At 46.4% G+C, this 23,413-nt stretch overlaps 2 protein-coding genes across 2 annotated transcripts in view; both read left to right on the top strand.

Moving 5' to 3' along the window:
- DNAH8 (dynein axonemal heavy chain 8) overlaps positions 1 to 23,413 on the top strand; it is a 593,210-nt gene that overhangs the window by 129,507 nt on the left and 440,290 nt on the right. Inside the window, exons 17-20 of the mRNA XM_050948396.1 lie at positions 5,981 to 6,100; positions 7,849 to 7,984; positions 9,870 to 10,057; positions 21,978 to 22,058. Of these exons, the coding sequence (XP_050804353.1) occupies positions 5,981 to 6,100; positions 7,849 to 7,984; positions 9,870 to 10,057; positions 21,978 to 22,058 (525 nt within the window). The remainder of the gene's footprint in view (positions 1 to 5,980; positions 6,101 to 7,848; positions 7,985 to 9,869; positions 10,058 to 21,977; positions 22,059 to 23,413) is intronic.
- The window catches only part of LOC127048750 (myb/SANT-like DNA-binding domain-containing protein 2), a 366,512-nt gene that overhangs the window by 227,633 nt on the left and 115,466 nt on the right, over positions 1 to 23,413 (top strand). The window lies entirely within an intron of this gene.

The following is a 23,413-nucleotide window of genomic DNA, read 5'->3' as shown; positions in this document are numbered from 1 at the left end:
AGATACAGTCTAACACACAGAATTCCTGAATGGGATTACTTATCAGTTAAGGACCAGTGTTTGGGGCCTTACAATTCAACATACACTTTGTTAATATCATAAAAATTCTAGAGAATAGTGGATATATAAATGAATCAAATATACAGAAAGAAAAGGACTAAAAGAGTTAATATTTACGAACAGATACTAACACTTCCAACTCTGGTACTGGTTTGGTATATGGTACTGGGAAATGAGGGTTTATAATGAGACTGAATCCCCTTTACTCTCAGGGAGATTGCATTTGGTACCAAGTTGAGACATGATGCCTCTGTCAGTACTGTTCTCTTCCCTAGCACTGTCTTTAAATTAAATCTTTCCTTACTGCTCCATTTCTAGAATCAGGGATATGATATTCTTTCTTTGACTCCCAGCATAGTGGAAATGCATCATCTGAATATTCTCCCTGAGATTGGTCTCCAGAAGGGGCCCAGATAAATTTAAGGCATGGTAGTATTCTAGATTTAGGCCTGGATTTTTTTAAGGTATGTAGGTGTGCTGTGCTCAGCATTGCAATGCCTATCTGATTTAGTAGCCTAAATCTCACTTTCAAAAGGGATTTAGGCAGTTATGAGTCAAAATCCCATTGACAGTCAATGGGATTAAGATGCCTAAGTGCCTAAATCCCTATTTAAAATGTGATTACAGGTTTGTGTACATGGTGCCACAGACCAGTCGACGGGGGTGTGAACTGCATAATTCTGTAATGTGTAGCACTTGTGATACAGCAGAGCTGGAGGGCAGCAGAAGAGTGATAGATGGGAGGTGTATAAGTCCCAGGATGATCAGAGCCTTATTCTTCTTCGAGTGATTGCTCATGTGCATTCCAACAGGTGTGTGCGCACTGCATGCACGATCACTGAAAAGATTTTCCCCTAGTGGAACCCGTCGTGTCAGCTGTGGAGACCCCTAGAGTGGCACCTTTATGGCAGTGCATATATGTCCCTGCCTACCTGCTGCCTGCTCAGTTCCTTCTTACCGCCTGGGATGATCGTTGGACCAGCTCAGTCTCTTGCATATGCAAGTGTCTTACCTAGTTGTTCCCTTGTTTTTGTGTAAATAGTCGTTAGTCAGTTGTCAATAGTTGTGGATCAGTTTACCTTCCTTCGGGGGCTTCCCCCGTTCTACTCTCCCCAGTGCCGGGGTATGCCTCAGTTGCAGGGGTTTAAGGTGTGCGAGAGGTGTGCGAAACCTATGCCCACAAGGGATGCGCACACCGCCTATCTCAAATGCCTCGGGGAGGACCATCAGACAGATAAGTGCCCTATTTGCAGGGGCTTCAGACCCAGGACTAAGAGGGAGCAAGACTATCGTCTGAAGCTCCTTCTGATGGAGTCGGCCCTTCAGCCAAAGCCACAGCCAACACCAGCATCCTTGGTACGCAGTGCACTGGCCTCGGAGTGGGATGTCCCGGTATTGAGGAAGGGCTCTGCCAGGGAGCACTGGCACCGTTTCCCAGCCCGCAAGGCCAGTGCCACCAGATGGCACTGTTCGCAGTCTCCAGTGCCGCATAAGAAAAAGAAATGAGACAGGGGACATTCCCCTGGCAAAAAGCCGAGGAGGGCTCCAGTGAGACGACTTTGGTCTGGTCCTCAAGAATTGGCACTGTTGACTCTGGCCCCAGTGGCAGAGCTGTTGAGTCAGGCAAGAACGGACTTCCCTACCCGGGATGATTTGGAGGGAGAGCTTGACCTCCCTTCCACTCAGGATACATATGAGGCAGCTCGAGACCTCATTGCCATGACGGCACAGTACTCGGCCCAACAGATGTGGCGCCTGGCTTAACAAACTCAGGCACTGCCAGTAGCACCGGTGATGGCACTGACTGCGTCGTCATGCCCAGCACCGTGGGCAGCTCCGACATCCATCATGGCACCAATGGCAGCACTGATGGTGGCACTGCTGTTGTTTCATCATTGGGGGAAGCCCATGATGTTGCAGTGCCGATCTCCGTCTCCCCAGTACTGCTCGTCGGCACCGTCGGGTTCCGCTCCTCTGTGGTCAGGTACAGAATACTCGTCAGAGTCAGATGCCGAATCTTCTGTCTCCCGACGGAGCCACCGTTGCTCCTGGTCCTGGGACAGATCCCGGTACCATAGGCCAGTGGAACAACTGACATCAGCCATCACTTGGCCACCCAAGGACCCTGCGTGAGTCAGGTCTGCTGAGCTGCCACAGGCAAGCGCAGCCCCATCTTCACCGACATCAGTGGCACCTGAACCTCTGGTCACGGGGAGTTCCAAGATACCTGACTCAACCTCCAGAGAACCAGAGGGGCAGGAAGATCCCATCCCAGTAACCTCTTCCTCCTCCTCACCGGACGAGGTGGTTAGACTTGGGGCCAAGAGGCTGTTTGGCTGAACCCTGGCCTTGGCCCAAGGAGGACTGCAGTGGGCGCCTTGTATTATTTCTGCCCCTTCTCCTTGATGGATCTCGTCTAGGAGGCCCAGAGTAGAAGCGGGATGGGGGCTGAGGTCTAAAGGGCTTTCTCTGAGGCACTGGGGTGTGTAGGCCAAGAGTCCTTTAGGCTATGCAGGCACGTGTCTGTTTTGAGCGAACAGGCCCTCTCAGTCAAAGGGGAGATCCTGTATGGTGTTCTGGACCTCCAGTGGGATACCCAAAACCTGGAGCTGCGCACTGTGCCTCATTGCAGTGGTGGTGGCCATTGTTTGAGCTGCAGAGTCTGCCGCATCCAGTGCTGCCTGAAGGGTGGTCCTAGACGCCATTCTACCCTCCTAAAGGAGCAAACCAAACTCCTTGCGAGAATTGGCCGGGATTAACTCCTGGAACTTATTCAGCAGCTCCAGGAATTAAACGTGTATTGGCTAAGCACTGCCTGCTGATTCGCTATTTGAAGCTGGAGCCTACCAGTTGAATAGACTTTACGGCCAAAGAGATCCAGCTTCTTGGCATCCTGTGACTTAGGTGCAGGGCCTGGCTGTCCTTGCCGCTCCTTGTGGTTTGCTGCATCCACCACCAGAGTCCACGGCTGGGGGTGGATAAAAAGGTGCTCATGGCCCTTTTGGGGCACAAAGTAGTGTCTCTTGACACCTTTAGACCTTGGTGGTATAGAGGCCTGGGTTTGCCAGAGCACTTTCGTGGTGTTCTGAATTGTCCTTACGAGGGGCAAGGCCACTATAGAAGGACCCATGGGAGTGAGGAGGTCCACCATTGGATCCGAATCCTCTATAACCTCCTCTGCCTGGAGGTTAAGGTTAACTGCCACCCTCCTAAACAGGTCTTGGTATTCCTTGGTCAGCAGGGACATATATACACCGCCATAAAGGCACCACTCTAGGGGTCTCCACAGCTGACCCGATGGGTACCGCTAGGGGAAAAGCTTTCTGGCAATTGTGCACACAGTGTGCGCACACCTATTGGAATGGACATGAGCAACACATATCGAAGAACAACAGTTATGGGAGGTAAGTAACCATTTTTTCCCTGTGGACTAAGGCGAGGTTACTGCAGGTTAATTAGAGCACATGGAGCCTATTAAGGCCATGCCCAAGACCTAATAAACCCCATGCTTCAGTCAGATAGGAGGAGGGAAGGAGAGCTGACTGTAGTTTGGAGGTGTACTGGTGTTGACCAGAGAATCAGAGTACTGGGGAAGGGAGACTCTGCCCAAGCAGGGTAGATGGACTTCCCCAGTACAGAGGACTGAGAGAAACCCTGCCCAAGGGGAAAGAGGGTAAGAAGACTGTGAAGCTGAAGGAGCTGGGAGCAGAATAAGGGGCAGACTTGCCTCTCTTCCCTGCTCTCCTCTCCCACTCCAGGGCACTAGCGGAGCCCAAGAATAGGGGCAGGGCTTGTGCCCTAACCCACCTCACCAAGCAAAAGCATGGGACCCATCACAGTAGCATTGGCTGTTTGCCACACGCTCTAACTCCCCGATGTAGATGCTGCTGCCATGAACTAAAGGGTATCTAGTGTATGTTTATGTAGTCCTGCATCCATCGTACAGGGGTGTAATCAGTGACAAGGATTAATTTACTTCTGAGAAGGTAATATTGGAGTGACTGTCTTGCCCATTTCACTGCTTAGCTCTTTTTTTCTATAACGGAGAAAGCCTTCTCTCTTAGGAACTGTTTGTGGCTCAGGGAGAGTTCCTTGCCATTGACCACCTGGGATGAGACAGCCCCCAACTCAACTTCTGAGGCATCAATTTGTAGGAGAAATTTCTTGGTGAAGTCTGAGCTCTAGAAAGCAAGCTCCCCACAGAGGTGATCCTTTAGGCTCTGAAAGGCCTTCTCACAAGTTTCTATCCAGCAGATCTTTCTCAGGCTGCTGTCATTGAACAGATCGATGAGAGAGGCTGCAGTAGATGATATTCCTGGCACAAACCAGTTATAGGATCCTGCCAGTTCCAAAACCTGGTTATCAGGGCTGGGGCCTGGGCGGCCTGAACTAAGAGTTAGTGTCAGGCATGGGTCCAGGGACCAGAAGCCAATTACCAGCAATCAGGTTGGGTGGAATACCAGGATATCAGAATCAAGGGACCAACTGGCGGGCAGGAACTAGGAGGCAGTTACCAAGAGTCAGGCCAAGTCAGGATACCAGAAGGTCAGGATCAGAAGGCAGGAGCAGATGAACACCAGACCAGCAGTCTGTGGCAGGGTGAAGCCCAGTTGTACAGACAACTTCCTGTTTCCTCTTCTGGCTTAAATCCAGAAGCATTAGAGCTCTTCTAATCAGAATGTGGGGGTGGAGCTAGTGTCCCAGTTGGGCTTCACGAATCCCAGTCCCAGATGTTGTCTGTTAGCTGCTGGGTGGAGGATTGGAGCAAGAAGATTCAGAGGGCCACTGCGGACTCGGCTTCAAGACCCACAGGGACTGACACTCATACTTCTCTGAGGTGGCAACAAGGCAGGCCTTTGAGGCCTGTGCCTTGTCTATAAGAAGTTGTATCTGTCCATTCCCCAATGTATATCCCAGGTAAATAGTTTTGTCTATGCCTATACAGCATTTTGTGGGGTTCTCCTTGAGGGACTGGAGTACCTTCTTCACAGTGTCCTCCTAGTTCTGGCTATAGAAAGCAATATAATTGAGGTAGGCCATGACATTACTATTGTCTAGCTGGGTGACCTGGTCCGTTAGACATTGGAACAGTGGTGGGGCCCCATGTAGCCAAGGCAGCATGGTCTGAAACTGATGTAGGCTGTGTGTGTGGAGGGGAAGACTGTTTTTTCTCGAGACTCCAGAGTTAGTGGGATTTGCCAGTATCCCTTTGTAAGATCTAGGGTGGTAATATATTTGGTCTCACCTGGCTTGTTGATGTGAAGTGGACCTCATGAACTCTTGTGAGGGAGAACTCAGGAGGAGCTCTTCTTCAGACCAGTAGAAACCCTGTCCTTGTCTTGGGTTTTAGACACTGCTGGCACAAGTCCTGCAGTTCCTAGGCCCCTGAGGAATATCATTCCTCATGAAATTGCTGGTGGAACATTTCTGGGATATCCAACGAGTCTAAAATGGCTGCTTTGACTTGGGCATAATCCCATGCCGTCACTGGGTCTAGTACACAATAGGCAGCCTCTGTTGTCCTGGTCAAGTGTGGGGTAAGTCTGGCTATTGCTACAGTGACCAGTGTGCTGCTCTTGCCACCCATTCAAAAGTTTCAGGAAAGGCCTCTGGATCATCTTCAGGCCCCATCTTCATGAGTTTGGCTAGCAGCAGGGCCCCCACTGGGTCCCACTCCAGCGAACCCATGGAGGAAGGCCCCCCGCCATTCCTCCTAGCAATTTGGGCATTTAATTCCATTTAGAAGCTATATCTGTTCAGAATATATTATTATTTTAGTGAAGAAACCATTACTGGCAGCTCCATTATTTCCCTATGTTTTGGCCAGGGAAGAGATATTAATCTGAAATATTAGAGGAAGCCATTTTAATTTTTCAACAATTTTATATCCTTGCATTTACTAATAGTGAATTTATTTCAGCTTTATCAGGCTCAAAAAGATGACCCTCCTCTTGCCCGAAACATGCCCCCTGTAGCCGGAAAGATACTGTGGGTGCGGCAGCTTTTCCGGCGGATAAGTGAACCAATCAACTTTTTCTATGTAAGTTGATCATTACTTATGTGAGGGAAAATTATAGATTTAATAAACAATCCATACTTGGTTTACTTGTGATCCAGTGACAAGACCACCTCTGGCTGTGAACTTGTCACTTCTCATGTGCGAGGCAACATCAGTATTTGCATGTGAAATTGCTAGGAAAACACTGATTCTGCAAGAAGCACTTCTGGGGATTCAGGTAGTGTGGTATTTGACTCAGTATTAAACAAGTGCTCCAGCATTGTGGTAGCAGGCGTTGAATTATTGGAAATGCAGTCATAAGAACAGAAGAATGGCCATACTGGGACAGACCAATGGTCCATCTAGCCTAGTATCCTGTCTTCTGACATTTTCTGGTACCAGATGCTTCACAGGGAATGAACAGAGCATGGCAATTATTGAGTGATCCATCCCTGGTCATCCAGTCCCAGCTTCTGGCAGTCAGAGGCTAAAAGACAGCCAGAGCATTGGGTTGCATCCCTGACCATCTTGGCTAATAGCCATTGATGGTCCTATCCTCCAGGAACTTGTCTAATTCTTTATCTAACCCAGTTATACTTTTGGTCTTCACAACATCTCCTGGCAATGAGTTCCACAGGTTGATCATGCATTGTGTGAAGAAGTACTTCCTTTTGTTTGTTTTTAACTTGCTGCCTGTTAACTTCATTGGGTGATCTCTGGTTCTTGTGTTATGTGAATAACTCTTCTTCATTCATTTTCTTCACACCATTTATGATTTTATAGACCTCTAATATTCCCCCTTAGTTGTCTCTTTTCTAAGTTGTGCAATCCCAGTCTTTTTATGTCTTCTCATATGGAAGCTGTTCCATACCTCCAACTATTTTTGTTGTTCTTCTCTGTTCTTTTCCCAATTATAATATATCTTGTTGAGGTGGGGTGACCAGAACTACATGTAGTATTCAAGGTGCAGGCGTACTATGGATTTATATAATGGCATTATGATACGTCTTATTATCTATTCCTTTCATAATAGTTCCTAACATTCTGTTAACTTTTTAACTGCTGCTGCACACTGAGCAGATGTTTTCAGAGAACTGAGTAAATGTTTTCAGATCTTTGAATGAAGTATCATTTGAAGATATATTTCATCATTACAGATAATAGCACCTATGAGGCAGGATGAGACCAGTCAGTAAGAAAGGCCTTACTGGATGCTCTGTCCATCATCTAGCAAAGTGCTATCCTGTTTGGTTTTCAAATAATATAAATAAAATTTCTCAATCAAATTAAAAATACCACAGCATCTTGATATTTGATTAATAACTTTGTATGTGACATTTTTTGTTATCCAAATTATTTATAATTTGCATAATTTAATTGCTTTGCATGTAATTATTTAAAGTAATAATAAAAGTGAAATTTGTGTGTTTAGCCTCAAAAATCTCCTTTATTCAGATTAATCCAAATCCTGAGCAGTGCTGAGAATCCATTTCAACAGAAGTTATAAGTCCTTTGCACAATAGAGTAAAATTGTCACTTTTTAAAGTATTATTGAGAAAAAAGGCAGAGTTTTTTGTTTTTTTTTAATTACTTAGGCCAATCTCCTATTGATTTCAGCAGGCCATATATTTGGATGATACTATACTTGAGAGCATGCTTTAAATATAAATTTAATTTGAGATTTAAAGCTTCAAAAATGCATAGTAAATAATTTTAAACAATTTTCATTTGGCATCAAGTTGAAACACTGTTTGATATGTTTATAATTTTAATTTGCACTGTTTTAATAGAAAAATTCAGATATCTTGACAAGTCCAGAAGGTAAAGCAGTGGTTCGATTATTCAATAAAATTTCCTATGTATTGGTGGAATTTGAGGTACTCTATCACATGGCTTGGGTGAAGGAAATTTCTCAGCTACAGTATGGTGAGTAGTTAGGTATGTTAGACTTCTAATAAATGTGTGTAAGTTTTTCACATCAGCCTTGTTCTGCCTGTTATAATGTTTTATTGCAATTTGTTCTAATGTGTTGTTGACAACTGCTAGATTTATAGAAAATCAACTTAAATTTTTTAAAATATTTTAGCCTTTAAAATGCAAATTATAGTCCTGCTTCTGCAAGTATACATGATAGCACAGACCCCTCCATCTGAATGATTTTGTGGGTAAAGGGGTTTGCATTATGGAACTACTTGCTGGATGGGGCCAATGATTGATTTATTTGTAAAGCACAATTATCTTGATATTACATTACATTTTTAGTTATGTAGGTTATATTGAATAAGAATTATAGTACAACTAGCTAAAGTAGTAATATATAAAAGAAAAAGAAAATCTCCCAGATATAAGATAACATGACTTTTTAGCAATTAAAACATTAATTATTATTAATTTGTTTGTTCACTGAGCTTCAAAAGTGTGTTAGGCACCAAAAACAAACCAGTCCATCTCTGAAGAGATTACAGTGGAAGGCCCTGATCTTACAAAGGGTTAAGCACATGCTTAACCAAATAGTCCCTGCTCTGAAAAGCTTACAACCATATTATAGATATGGTGCAACTTGAAAGCAACAGATAACTGTGTTTAAATATATGACTATGAATCAGGGTACCTCAACATACCTTAAATGCCTCTAAACCATGTTGAGGTGCCCTGATTCATAGTGATATCTTTTAAGCCTAGACGGGATCATTGTGATCATCTAGCCCAAGTGTTCTCAATCTTCATTGCACCATGACTTCCTTTTGACAACAAAAATTACTTCACAACCCCAGAAAGGAGGACCAAAGCCTGAGCCGTCCTGAGCCTCACCGCCCCAGGCGGGGCAAAGCCAATGCCCGAGCCCCACAAAGCTGAAGCCCAAAGGCTTCAGCTTCAGGCAGGGGGCCTGTAACTTGAGCCCCGCCACCCAGGGCTGAAGCCCTTGGGCTTTGGCCCTGAATGGTGTGGCTCGTCTTTGTCTTTGGACCCGGGTGGTGGGTCTTGGGCTTCAGCTTTGGACTCCAAATAAGTCTAATGTCAGCCCTGGTGACCCCATTAAAACAGGGTCGTGACCCACTTTGGGGTTCTGACCCACAGTTTGAGAACCGCTGGTCTAGTCTGATCTCTTGCATAGTGCAAGCAATAGCGCCTTCCTATATTAATTTCTGCTTCCAGTCCAAAAGTTGTGCTTGAACTAGAGCATTTTAGAAAAAACATCCAATCTTGATTTAAATATTTCCAGTGTAAGCTGTTCCTGGTAAGCTGTTTCAGTGTTTAACTACCTCATCGTTAAAACATTGTTCCATATTTCTTGTCTGAATTTATTTAGCTTCAACTTCCAGTCATTGTTCTTGTTATGCCTTTGTCTGCTGGACTGAAGATCACACTATCATCAACTTTGATTGTACAGTCTGCTATGAGAGACAGAAAATAGGATGAACCACTGGGCTTTAACTCTGAAAATAGATCCATGCAAGTAGAATTTTGTGCTCACATGGAGCCCCCTTGAAGCCAACAGAACTCCTTATGGGAAAAAGTGCCCTGATTGCAGGATTGGATTTTAGCATTTTTCTAGCCTTACATTTTGGGTTTTATTTGGCTTTGTTTTTCCTTAATCTTCCTGTCTCAGTATTATCTTCTTCTTGGACTTGTTCCTGCAAGAAATTGAGCAGCTCCTAAAAGTGCTTACATCCTTGCAGGATTGAACCCATAATTGCCTCATGCCCAATCATTCACATTTTCTCAAAAGTTGAGTAAGGACTCATTATACAATAGAAACACTCAATAGTTTATGAATATTTTTTTAAAATATACTTTAATTTACTTGCAGCATTACAAGCTACACTACTGGTACGTCATCCTGAAACTGGGAAGTTGCTTGTTAATTTTGATCCCAAAATTCTGGAGATTGTCCGAGAAACTAAGTGTATGATAAAGATGGGTCTTGAAGTACCAGAGCAAGCAAAGAGGGTAGTAAAAATAGAAAATACTCTAAAGGCAAACAAATTGTATTTGGAGGTAAGTTTAAAAACCCACCATTTCTTTTTAAAAGAAATAACTAATATTGCCTAGACTATAGTGCCATACTCTGCATACTGGTCTTTTAATACCACATTTCGAGTCTTGACTCTATGTCAGTACAGGTGAGTCGCATCATACGCGCATTTAACTTACGCGAATTCAACTATATGTGCTCAGAAAAAAAAAGAAAAACAACACGATACCTGTAAATAGTGCGGGCAATTCCACCCACCATTCCACAAAATGAGCGTATGCCCTGGAGTGAGCGTGAGATGGGAAATGTGAATCTGCTGTTCCCTCAGTTGGTCTCAGTTCCCACGGGCCTCTCATAGCTTGAGCATCTTGCCGTGCTGCTTGTGATTCTAGTGTTTAAAGATACATTTTTTCATACAACATGACCCCTAAACGCAAACCAACTAATTCAGCCGAAAAAACAGCGATCTGTTCCAACGCTGAAGGAAAAACTGGCTGTGTTGGACTTATTGAGAGATGGTATGTCGGTCTCCAGTGTGGCACGAAAATATGGCCACAACTAATCTAGCATCCGTGCTATCAAGATTCGAGAGAGAGAAATTCATCAAGCCGTGGCAGCAAGTGCTCCAATAACTGCTAAGGTGATGAGCCAGGTGCATGATAAGACTTCAGTGAAGACAAAAGGCATTAAACTTGTGGCTGGAAGACATGAGTTTTCAGAGCACTACTGTACTGTGGATTATGCAATACAATCTGGAAAGCTTTATAATCATTTGTACAGTAGCATATGAAGAACACAATGAGGAATGCCTGCAGACAGGGAAGCAGTCCATTCAGATTTCAACATTAAAACATGTAGATTTTAGGCCTGAATTAAGGTGAGGACAGGGAAAAAGGGAGGAGATAATAGGGAGCTTTTCCGTAGGATGAGAGACTTTGGAGAAGTAGGAGAGGATGCCAGATGGCTGATTTTACTGAACATAGGAATTGCCGTCCTGGATAAGACCTGGATAAAGCTTATTTCCAATAGTTTCTAGTAATGGATGGTTCAGAGAAGGTTCAAAGAACCTTGCCCGTAGAGAAAGTTTCTTCTTGACTTTGGTTATAGTTTTCCTTATGCCCTGAAGCAAGTGTGTTTATAACCCTTCCAAAATTCTTCTTTTGTTTTGTTTTTAATCCATACTATTTTAATTATGGGTGTTATCATTATCCATATAAATGTATAACCTTTTAATCTTGCTAATATTTTTGCCTCCATGATATCTTATGGCAATGAGTTCCACTAGCTAATTGAGTACTGTGAAAAAGTATCTGATTTTATTAATTTTAAATGTGCAACCTTTCAATTGAATTGAATATCCTTCTGTTCCTGAGATTATGAGCTACGATATATAGCCTGGAGAAAATGCCTTACAGTGAAAGACTTATGGAGTTCAATCTGTTTAATTTATCAAAAAGAGGATTGAGAGGTGACTTGATTATAGCGTGCAAGCTCCTTCATGAGAGGAAAATACTGGGTACTAAAGGACTCTTTAATCTAGTAGAGAGAGGTATAACAAGAACCAGTGGCGGAAAGATGACACCAGAGAAATTAACATTAAAAATTAGGCACAGATTTCTAACAGTGAGGTTGATTAATCACTAGAACAAACTACCGAGAAGTGGAGAGTTCTCCATCTCTTAATGTCATCAAATCAAGACTGGATGCCTTTTTGGAAGATATAGGTTAGTCAAACACAATTTATTGGGCTTAGTTTTGGGGTAAGGGGGGAAATGTAATGGCCTGTTGTACGCAAGAGACCAGAGTTGATGATCTAATGGTCCCTTCTGACCTTAAGATCTATGAATCTATGAAAATAGAAATGTCCAGTCATCCTTCTCCATACCATTGTTTTGTTTTGTGTATGTCATCATTGTGATGGGTGTGGAGATGCTATGTAATCTGAAAATACTGAGATGTAATAATTTTATGACTACTGTACGTGACTTATTCAGTGAAGTAAAATTATTGCCACTTCTTTTAGTGGCCCCTACATAGTCTCACTCATGGGATGCACTGACTGGTGCAGCTTTAATGGCGGAAACTTAGCTAGCAGTGCCCATTGGAGCACTTGTACACCTCCTTGTTTCCCTCACTTCACTATTCCTGAAAGTTCTACAGGCAAGGCTATGAAAGAGGTGTGTGGTGCTCTACCTGCTTCAGTTTGATCCACACTCTGGATCAGATCCTTCTTAGACTGACTAAATGCCAGGTTTTTAACACATCTAGATTTAGTTAGCCTTGTATATAGTTACATAGTTAAGATTTTAGATAGGAACCAATACCAGGAAATGCCTATGGGGAAGATACTTCAATGGCCCATCCGAAGATCAAAAGACCAGGATTTAAGTGTTGCGCTTCCTGCTCAGTAGCCTTCCTAACATCAGATGCACACTCACAAGACACGTCCACACTACAATGTTAAGTTGACTTAATGTAAGTCGACATCCAGCCGCGGCAGTAATTAAGTTGATTGTGCATGTCCACACCATGGCCATTGTATCAGTGGGGTGTATTCTCACTAGCATTGCATCGATGAACACAGCAGTGCAACATGAGTAGCTATCCCACAGTGCAACTATCTGCAGAGTTGATTTAGGAAGGGCTTGCAATGCCTCATGGGATGAAAATATTGTCGCAGGAGGAATGGGAACATGGCTTCAGCCTCCCATGATGCAGTTTCCTCCCTCCCTGTTTCCCTACCCTGATATCAATGGCAAACAACTCATACTTTCTCATGCTTTTTTCAAAAGCCTGGATTAGCCATGTGCATGCTATAGCCCAAGAAGCATTGTCCCCGCTCAGCTGTGCATTCTTGTGGTGAGCATTACAAACACCCTGCACCTTATCCTGCAATATTTCCAGAGCTGAGATAGGAGATGTTGTGTGAAACATTGCAATGTCATTCAAGCAGCCCTGCTGCAAACCATAGAATAAAACAGCTGAACATGGTGGAGTGCCATTTCTGGTTCTGGGAAACAAGCACTGACTGGTGGGATCACATAAGTCTGCAGGTATGAGATGATGAGCAGTGGCTGTAGAACTTTTGAATGCAAAAGGCCACTTTCGAGGAACTTTGTGAAGAGCTTTCCCCAGCCCTGAAGCACAACAACACTAAAATGAGACCTGCTATAACAGTGGAGAAGTGAGTGGTGATTGCTCTGTAGAAGTGTGCAATGCCAGACTGCTACCACTCAGTGCGTAATCAATCTAGAGTTGGTGAATTCACTTTGGGAGCTGTTATAATCCAAGTGTGCAGGGCCATTAATCAACTTCTGCTAAGAAGGGTAGTGACTCTGGGCAATGTGGATGGTACGTAGTGGATGGTTTTGCTGCAATGGGGTTCTCTAACTGCATTGAGGTCATAGATGGCATGCATCTCCCTGTCACCAGGCCACCTAGCCAAAGAGTACATAAACCATACTGTGGCCGGGGCTGGCAGAGCCCTTCTCAGGCCCTGTGGCAGTGACTGGGACAGATCACTCCGCTGCCCCCATGGCCGAATCCATGTCAGAGAGTTCCCCTAGGGCTGTGGCTGGAGCAGAGAGCTCCTCCAGCTCTGGGGCTGTGGCCACAGCAGAAGGCTCCTCTGGCCCCGTGGCCAGAGCAGATATCAACTCAGCCCAATGGTTGTGGACAGGCCAGAGAGCACCTTGGTTCTACAGCTGTGGCCAGAACAGAGAGCTCCCCCAGGGTTGTGGGCAGGGCAGAGCCCTCCTTCATCCCCAGGGCCACAACCATGGCAGAGCACTCCTCTGTCCCTGGGGCCATGGTGGAGCAACAGAGAGCTCCTCGGCCCTAGGGCTGTGGGGGCAGGGGGAAGAGAGCTCCTCTGGCTCCTGGGCTGCGGTGGAGTGGCAGAGCACTCCTCCAGTCCTGGGACCATGTTGGGGGGAGGACAGGGACAGAGAGCTCCTTGGGGCTGCAAGTGGGGCAGAGAGCTCCTCTGGCCCCAGAGCCATGGCCCAGGTGGCATAGTGCTCCTCCGGCCTTGGGGCTTCAGTGGGGTGACAGAGCACTCCTTCAGCCCTGGGGCCACATCGGAGGCGGGGTGGGACAGAGCTACTTCAGGTTGCAGTGGGGTGACAGAGCGCTCCTCTGGCCACAGAGGGTAGAGAGCTCCTCTGGTTCTGGGACCATGGGCAGGGCAGCAGAGCCTCCTCCAGTCCTGGGTCCGTGGCTGGAATCCGTGTTGTTGTTTTGATTCTAAAATTCCCTCTGCATTCTCATTAATGTAGATTCATAAGGCTCTATCTATTGGTGCTCCACGACCTATGCTCCTCTCCTCTAATTCAGAGTTCTTAATGTGGGGGCTCCATGGTAGAGAGGAAACCGAGGATGGTTTGCCCATGCAGTGCTAGTTAGCCTTGAGACAGAACACAAGGAGGAGATAGTACATGTATGGGCCAAATAGACTCTGCTACCAAAGATCTCTGATCAGACGCACAGGTCGCAGACACACCTACAGTGGAGCACCTATAGGGACATACATCTTGAAGAATCATTGTTACTGTATAAACTGAATAACTTCTTTTTAAGCATTTTTTTTCTATTTAAATTTTCACAGTTGTAGGAAATTATGGTAAGGGCAACAGTATGAGACAGACAATTATTTAATGACAGAAGATGTTAAAATTCAAAAAGTTAAACCTTTGTAACTTTATATCCATTGAAACACAAATTGTTGACATCACATAAAAATGTACAAAATAAATATCTTTACATCTAACTCTAATAAGTTCTCAAGCAGCATTTTTCTTACTTTGTATATCTGTACATTTTAATTATTATCAATGGAAATTTTTGTTCAGTTCATATGCATATTTTAAAGTCGACACTTACTGATAAAAATTGAATCCTTCCAAGCCTCCGCATAACATTAATATTAAGAGTTCTGATTTACACTATGGAGTTCTCCCAAATTCAGTCTAGTACCTTAAAATCATTCTTCCTCTCTCTTTTTATTGGTCATGCCCCCAGTGCTGGTAATAGACCTGAGGGGAGTAATGCTGGAGTCTGTATTCTGGCTGTGCAGCATCAGCGGTTCGTCTTTATACTGGGGCCAGATATCCCAGGCTAGTTTTCACAGATTTGGTACTGCATTACAACAGATTTAAGTCAGTCCAACTCTATTAAAAAAACAATCCAGAATGGAGTTGCACTGGTGTAAAACTGAAGTAACATAATGCTGAATTAGATCGTAATATCTTAATCTTAATTAACCTGTATGATAGATGAATAAAGTTGTCCTAAATTTCACGTTCTTCTTTGAGTGATTGCTCATATCCATTCCAGTTAGGTGTGCGCGCGCCGTGTGCACGTTCGTTGGAAGACTTTTTAGCCTAGCAACACTCTGTGGGTCGGCTGGGCGTCCCCTGGAGTGGCGCGCTATGGCACCGGATATATACCCCTGCCGACCAAGCCATCCCTCAGTTCCTTCTTACCGCCCATGTCGCTCGTTGGAACAGTGGAGTGCGGCTTAGCTGACCTCCACTTCCCTAGCTACTCATAGTTCTCTTGTTCATTATTGTGTACATAGCTGTAAACTTTTTATGTAGTTATACTTAGTTTATCTGTTTATAGCATAGTTAGTGTAATATAGTTAAGAGGGATTCGGGGATTAGCCCCTTCCCCGCACCCGGTGCCGGGGCCCATGCCCGGTTCACCAGGTTTCAAACCGTGCTCGGCCTGTCGCAAGCTGATGCCAACAGGAGATCCACGTGACTCCTGTCTGAAGTGCCTCGGGGAATCGCACCTGACAGCAAGTGTCACATTTAGGCTTTCAAGCCATGAACAAAAAAGGAGCGGGACTTCAGACTTAAACAGCTCCTCATGGAGGCGGCTCTCACCCCTCCGCCTTTGGCACCGAGCGCTGGTCAATCAGCAGGCAGAAGCACCTCCTTGGCACTGGACCGCGCCGGTACTGCCAAGGCCTCTCGGCACCGGCTGTTGCCAGCACCGAAGTCGGCTCCACGCCGCTCCCTCTCCCCGAGGTTGAGAAAGACTAAGACTCCTGCTGCTTCTGTGCCGCCTGCACCACAGCCAGAGAGCTTGTCTAAGTTGGATCACCCGGCGCCGACACCTGCCGCGGCACCGACGACGTCGGCACCGTCGATTCCGGTCCCACAGGGGCCATAGAGTCCGGCGCCTGTTAGCTCCCCAGTGTGAGCCGCTGCAGAGCTTACTATCCCATCCACGCCGGAGATGTTCTCAACGGCGAGGGATCTGATTACCATGACAGAGTCGGCGCTGCCTCTACCCCCGGCACCGCTAGTGCGGGTAATACAGTCTATAGGCAAGCCAGCCTTGATAAGACCACCTTCTGTCGGCACAGCGGACCAGCACCGTTCACGTTCACGGTCCCGCAGACACTCTAGATCCAGACGGCGCTCCTGCTCCTGACGCCGCTCGCAGTCCCGGCACCATTCTCCTCCTCGGTACCGGTCACACTCGCGGCACCAGTCGGTATCCCATTCACCGGCCCACTACTCTCGGCACTGTTCCAGCTCCTGGCACCGCTCTAGGCACCGTGACTCCCGTAGCCGCTCCTGACGTCGAGCCTCGAGATCTTGGTTGACCTCCTGGCACCGCTCCGGTCGCAGGTCCCGATCTCGTTCCCGGTACCGGTATGCCTCCTGGTACCAGTCTCCGGTGCCAAGTAGAGCAAGGTCCGCTAGAGACAGAAACTCTGCCCAGGGCTTCTCCGCTCCTCCATGGCCATCCAGACACACTTCAGTGTCGTCCTACGCGGACAGCTCTTATGCTCAGGACCGCGATTCTGATGTGCCCACCGGAGTCTTTCAAGAGGCCCAGACCCAGGACCAAGGCCCACATCAGTGGTCCTTCTGGACACCTTGGGCGTACCACCAGGCCCATAGTGCTCCAGTAGTTCCGTCTCGCTCTGCCCCATCAGAGCACCGAGTGCCAGAGGCTACAGCTAGCCGTCCCCCTTCGACGGGTACGGAGGAAGCAGCAGTCCACCCACTGGACTCCCTGGTCCCACTGGAGCAGGAGGCTGCCCAAGAGCAAGAGGCCACACAGGACCCGCTCGTCCCCGGCATTTCCTCTTCCTCTTCTCCAGATGAGGTGGTGGCAGGAACATCCTCCTCGGGCCCTCCTCCAATCGACCTGAGAGCCCATCAGGACCTCCTCACGAGGGTAGCACTCAATATGAACCTCCAGGTGGAGGAGGTCCCAGAGGTAGAGGACCCGGTAGTGAGCATTCTGTTGGTGGATACCCCCACCAGAGTGGCTCTACCATTTATCCGGACCATCCAAGCCAATGCCGACACTGTATGGCAATCTCTGGCCTCTATCCCTCCTGCGGCCAGGGGAGTCGAGCATAAATACATGGTACCCTCTAGGGAGTACGAGTATTTATATGTCCATCCTCCTCCCTGCTCACTAGTCGTTCAGTCCGTTAATGAGAGGGAGCGCCATGGCCAACAGGCACCAGCCCTGAAGTCGAAAGAGGCTAGGCGAATGGACCTGCTCGGCTGCAAAGTGTACTCGGCAGGTACTTCACATCACCATTTTTCCTCCGCACAGGAGGTACCTTCACTTCATAGCTGACCATCAGCACTTCCAGTTTATGGTCCTGCCCTTTGGCCTTTCTACGGCCCCAAGGGTATTTACAAAGTATGTGGCCGTAGTCGACGTCGGATACACGTTTTTCCGTATCTGGACGATTGGCTCATCCGAGGAGCCTCCGAGACACAAGTCACCCAATATGTGGGTAACGTCAAGGACCTATTCACACGTCTAGGCCTGATGATCAATATGGAGAAATCCACTCTGGTTCCCACGCAGAGGTTAGACTTCATAGGAGCTACCCTGGACTCCAATCTAGCCAAGGCCTACATGCCACAGCCGCGGTTTCAGGCAATGGCAACAATCCGAGGTCTACAGAATTTCCCGATGACCTCGGCTCGCACTTGTCTTGGTCTCCTAGGTCACATGGCTGCCTGCACATTCGTGACCAAATACACCAGACTCCGCCTCTGTCCTCTCCAAACTTGGCTCAACTCGGTATACTGCCCGGGCAGAGACCCAATAGACACGATAGTCACCATTCCCCCGAGCACTCTAGGCTCCCTAGACTGGTGGCTGACTCTCTCCCTGGTGTGTGCAGGGCTGCCGTTCCATCCGTCCCAACCCTCAATGTCCCTGACGACAGACGCGTCAACTCTCGTCTGGGGTACTCACTTCGGACGCCTTCGTACTCAAGGCCTCTGGTCATCTCAGGAACTGGCGCTACACGTAAATGTCCGAGAGCTGAAAGCAGTCCGCTTGGTGTGCCAGGCGTTCCAGCAACATTTTCAAGGCCGTTGTGTCTCAGTGTTTACAGACAACACAACGGCCATGTATTACATAAACAAACAGGGAGAGACTCAATCTTCCCCCCTTTGTTAGGAGACCATCCGACTCTGGGACTTTTGCATAGCCCAGTCGATAGACCTGGTAGCGTCCTTTCTCCCAGGTGTTCGGAACACTCTGGCGGATCAACTGAACAGGTCCTTCCTGTGCCACGATTGGTCGATATGCCTGGATCTTATTCATTCGGTTTTCCAGAAGTGGGGATTTCTGCACATAGACCTGTTCTCTTCCCGCGCGAACAGGAAATGCCAGATGTTCTGCTCCTTCCAGGGTCTTTCACCAGGATCGATCTCGGATGGATTCCTAGTGCCGTGGAAGAACCGGCTGCTCTATGCCTTCCCACTGTTCCCGCTGATTCACAAAGTCCTGCTAAAACTCCGCAGGGACAGAGCGCACCTAATCATGATCGCTCCAGGCAACACTGGTACACCATGCTTCTCGACCTGTCGATAGCCAATCCAATTACCCTGCCACTCCACCAGACCTCATAACTCAGGACCGCGGCAGTCTTCGTCACCCAGACCTGCAGGCCCTTCACTTCATGGTGTGGCTGCTGCGTGGCTAAACCGGTCAGAGTTGCGTTGCTCTGCTTCAGTACAACAAGTACTCCTGGGTAGCAGGAAGCCTTCCACTCGGTCAACCTATCTGGCCAAGTGGAAGCGTTTCTCCTGCTGGTGCGGAACGCAGAATGTTACTCCCACTGAGGTCTCGATCCCTACCATCTTGGACTACCTCTGGTCTCTTAAGCAGCAAGGCCTGGCGGTATCTTCATTGAGGGTGCACTTGGCGGCCATCTCTACCTTCCCCCGGGAGACAGTGGCCGCTCCGTGTTCTCGCACCCTATAGTTACTAGATTTCTCAAGGGCCTGGAACGCCTATACCCCCAAGTACACCGCCCTGCTCCACCTGGGACCTCAACCTAGTCTTAAACAGACTTATGTCTCCACCATTTGAGCCGTTGGCAACTTGCTCGCTGCTGTACTTGTCCTGGAAGACAGTTTTCCTCATAGCCATTGCATCGGCTAGACGAGTCTCCGAGTGCTCACGGTAGACCCACCGTATACTGTCTTTCACAAGGACAAGGTGCAGTTGCGACCACACCCAGCGTTCCTCCCTAAAGTGGTATCGGCCTTCCATACCAATCAGGACATCTTCCTTCCAGTCTTCTTCCTGAAGCCACACTCATCTCGATGGGAACAACAATTGCACTCCCTAGATGTCCGTTAAGGCACTCGCATTTTATATCGAGCGGACGAAGCCCTTTCATAAATCCCCCCAACTCTTCGTTGCAGTAGCTGACCGAATGAAGGGCCTACCTGTCTCCTCCCAGAGAATCTCCTCTTGGGTGACGGCATGCATCCGCACTTGCTATGACTTGGCTCATGTTCCCTCGGGCCATCTCACCGCACATTCTGCCAGGGGTCAGGCTTCATCTGCTGCCTTCCTGGCTCATGTACCAATCCAGGAAATATGTCGCGCAGCTACCTGGTCCTCAGCCCATACCTTTGCTTCGCATTATGCTCTTGTTCAACAGTCTAGAGATGATGCAGCCTTTGGCTCAGCAGTTTTGCATTCTGCCACATCTCACTCCGACCCCACCGCCTAGGTAAGGCTTGGGAATCACCTAACTGGAATGGATATGAGCAATCACTCGAAGAAGAAAAGACGGTTACTCACCTTTGTAACTGTTGTTCTTCGAGATGTGTTGCTCATATCCATTCCAAACCTGCCCTCCTTCCCCACTGTCGGAGTAGCCGGCAAGAAGGAACTGAGGGGTGGCTGGGTCGGCAGGGGTATATATCTGGTGCCATAGCAGCGCCACACCCGGGGGCACCCAGCCGACACACCGAATGTTGCTAGGGTAAAAAGTCTTCCGAGGAACGTGCATGCAGCGTGCACACACCTAACTGGAATGGATATGAGCAACACATCTTGAAGAACAACAGTTACAAAGGTGAGTAACTGTCTTTTATTTTCAGATCTGTGCTTGTTACAGGTTTTTTTGTTCAGTAGAACTTTACTTTGGAATTTCTAAGTTTCTTAATATTTGTGGGTTGCTTTTAGAAAACTAAAATGTTTAATTTTTTTTTGCTGAAAAAACCCAATTGGTTCTTTAAACCAGAACTCAGGGTTAACGAATATTTTTGCTTGGGAATTTCCTTAAATATGTTTAAGGTTGTATAGTGTTAGAATGCCTTGCAGGCGTTTTAGGGACTCCAACAGACCTGGCAAACCTTCATTGGACCTTGCAAGTGTGCATGGACCCTGGAGGATCTTGCTAGCTTCCCAGAAATGAACCCTTTTCTATCCCAGACAACCACCCATCTCTGCATATTTACTTCCTTCTTCTTGTTTTCCATGTAGACATGCTAATTCCTCGTATAACTTTCCCCTTTTTATCTCCTTCTAGACTGGATCTGACAGCACTACAAGTGGTTCCCTACCTGATGGTCCTCCAATCTATGCAATGCACTCTTTGCAAAACATGCAATAAACAGATGCATGCATTACTATATATATTATTTAAAAGATACAAGTATATACATGTTATAAAATACATCTGCTTATAATTTTTGTGGGTTTTTTAAATGTATATATGTGTTTTATAATCTGGTGATATTTAAATATCTCTGCAATCTTTTTGTTTACTTTTTCAAAGGCATTTCTACTTGTTAGGGTGTTTTGGAGAAGCACTTTGGAATTTTTTTGTAAATCTGTTTTGGAGATATTGTGAGCCAAAAATGCAATCAGAAAACCTCTGAAAACTAAATGTTGGAAAACCCTAACTTCTTCTACTGACGAAGTGGGTATTCACCCACGAAAGCTCATGCTCCAAACGTCTGTTAGTCTATAAGGTGCCACAGGATTCTTTGCTGCTCTAACTTCTTGTGACATTTGTTCCAAACTTGCCAGAAAACTTCTACCTTTGGGATGAGATGTAGCATGTGAAATTTCATGATTGTTTGTTTTTTGTTAAAGATAAGGGACAGGATGGGAGGTTGCTGAAAATTGGATTGATAGCAGGAAGTGAGTTTTAACTTTAACTATTATATGCAAGAACTAGGACCTCTAGTTCAGTGAGGGCATGGCCCTGCCTCTCTCTGCTCCCTATTGGGGGGGGGGCTACTGCCACTTCTGATACTAGTCTTGAGTAAGGGCTAGTGTTTTGTGTTTTCTAAGCACAAGGGCTGGTATTTTGACTGGGACATGTGCATAGGGACTAGATATGTGAGGTAGGAAGTATCCTTTTTTTCTTTCTTTCTCTTTTGCACTCACACATCTCATACAGGAAAACACGATCTTGCTCTTTTTCACTGATGATAACAATTAAATAAATATTATAAGCGTTCATGTCAGATTTTGCATTTAGAAATATTCTGGGGGAATATGTCTAGTACTATTTACCTGTTTCCTTATGTCCATTATATTGATTTGTTTTTATTTCTACTGGTTTGCTTCTATGAAAATCTTCAGTAAAGAAAATATTTAAAAAATATTGCTAATGAAATTGTCATTTTTTATTAACAGAATCTTCTGCAATGTTATGAAGATTTGTGTCAGGAAGTACCAACAGTGTTTGTAAATTTGATGGCACCGAAAATGAGAAAGGTTGGTAATGCTAAATATATTTTAATTTGAATATACTGGAAGTTAGTGTAGCTTTAGAAATGTTTGTAATTTTCTTAACACTAAGATTCCAAATTAAACAATTCTTCATAGCAGAATCTTACTGATTCACACTAATGCCTGAGAGACCCACTGCAGATTATGTAATGTTGTGATTTAGCAAGTGAATGACACAGTGCTTCAGATTCTAATTTACAGTCAGGCCACTGTATACCACTCTAGCAGTATAAAGATTGCTTACTTTCACTTTGAGGCTTGTTTACACTGCCAAAACAGTGTACATGTGCAGTATAGGAATGTAGGCCTGGAAGAGACCTCCTGGGTCGCTGAGTCCAGTCCCCTAATATTGCAGGTGAGCTGTGTTCCCTCTAAGCTGCATGATCACACGGCCACCTAGGAGTGAATCAAGTGCCACACAGTTGATTAGCAGAGGCGTGTATGGTGGCGTGTGTTCCGGTGCCCCTACCCCCGCTGCTCTGCAGCCATATTGCTCCTGCCCTCTGCCTTGGATCTCCTGACCAGTGCTATCAGGACCCTCCTGATTGCTGTGCAGAGTAAGAGGGGAGGGGGGACACTGATGTCAGGGTGTTACCCCTGCCTATGTACCCCATCTCCACAGAGGGGGGATTAGAGGACAGGATTCAAGAGCAGGAGAGCTGCTGGCAGGTGCTGTGGTCTGAACTGTCTGTTGAGTGCCTTAAAGAGACAGCTCATAAATGGATTCCTACCAAATTCACAGCCATGAAAAGTGCATCACGGACCATGAAATCTGGCTTCCTACCTTGAAATCTGGTCTTTTATGTGCTTTTACCCTATATTATACAGATTTCACCGGGGAGACTAGCATTTCTCAAATTAGGGATCGTGACCCAAAAGAGAGTTGCACGGGGGTCACAAGGTTGTTTTAGTGGGGTCGTGGTATTGCCATCCTTATTTCTGCACTGCCTTCAGAGCTGGGCGGCCGGAGAGTGGCAGCTGTTGACTGAGGGCCCAGCTCTGCAGGCAGCATCACAGAAATAAGGGTGGCAATGCCACACCATGCCATCCTTACTTCTGTGCAGCTGCTGCTTGTGGCTCTGCCTTTGCAGCTGGGCTCTCAGCCAGCAACCACCACTCTCCAGCTGCCCAGTTCTGAAGGCAGAGCCACCATCAGCAGCAGTGTAAAAGTAAGGTAGCTGTACCACAACCCCCCCTACAATAACCTTGTGACTGCCCCACAACTCCTTTTTGGGTCAGGACCCCTACAGTTACAACACCATGACATTTCAGATTTAAATAGCTGAATTCATTAAATTTATGATTTTTTAAATCCTATAACCGTGAAATTGACAAAAATG

The sequence above is a fragment of the Gopherus flavomarginatus genome, chromosome 4 (genome assembly GCF_025201925.1).
Source record: "Gopherus flavomarginatus isolate rGopFla2 chromosome 4, rGopFla2.mat.asm, whole genome shotgun sequence".
NCBI classification, from domain to species: domain Eukaryota; kingdom Metazoa; phylum Chordata; order Testudines; family Testudinidae; genus Gopherus; species Gopherus flavomarginatus.
This window is presented reverse-complemented; position numbering and strand designations above follow the sequence as displayed.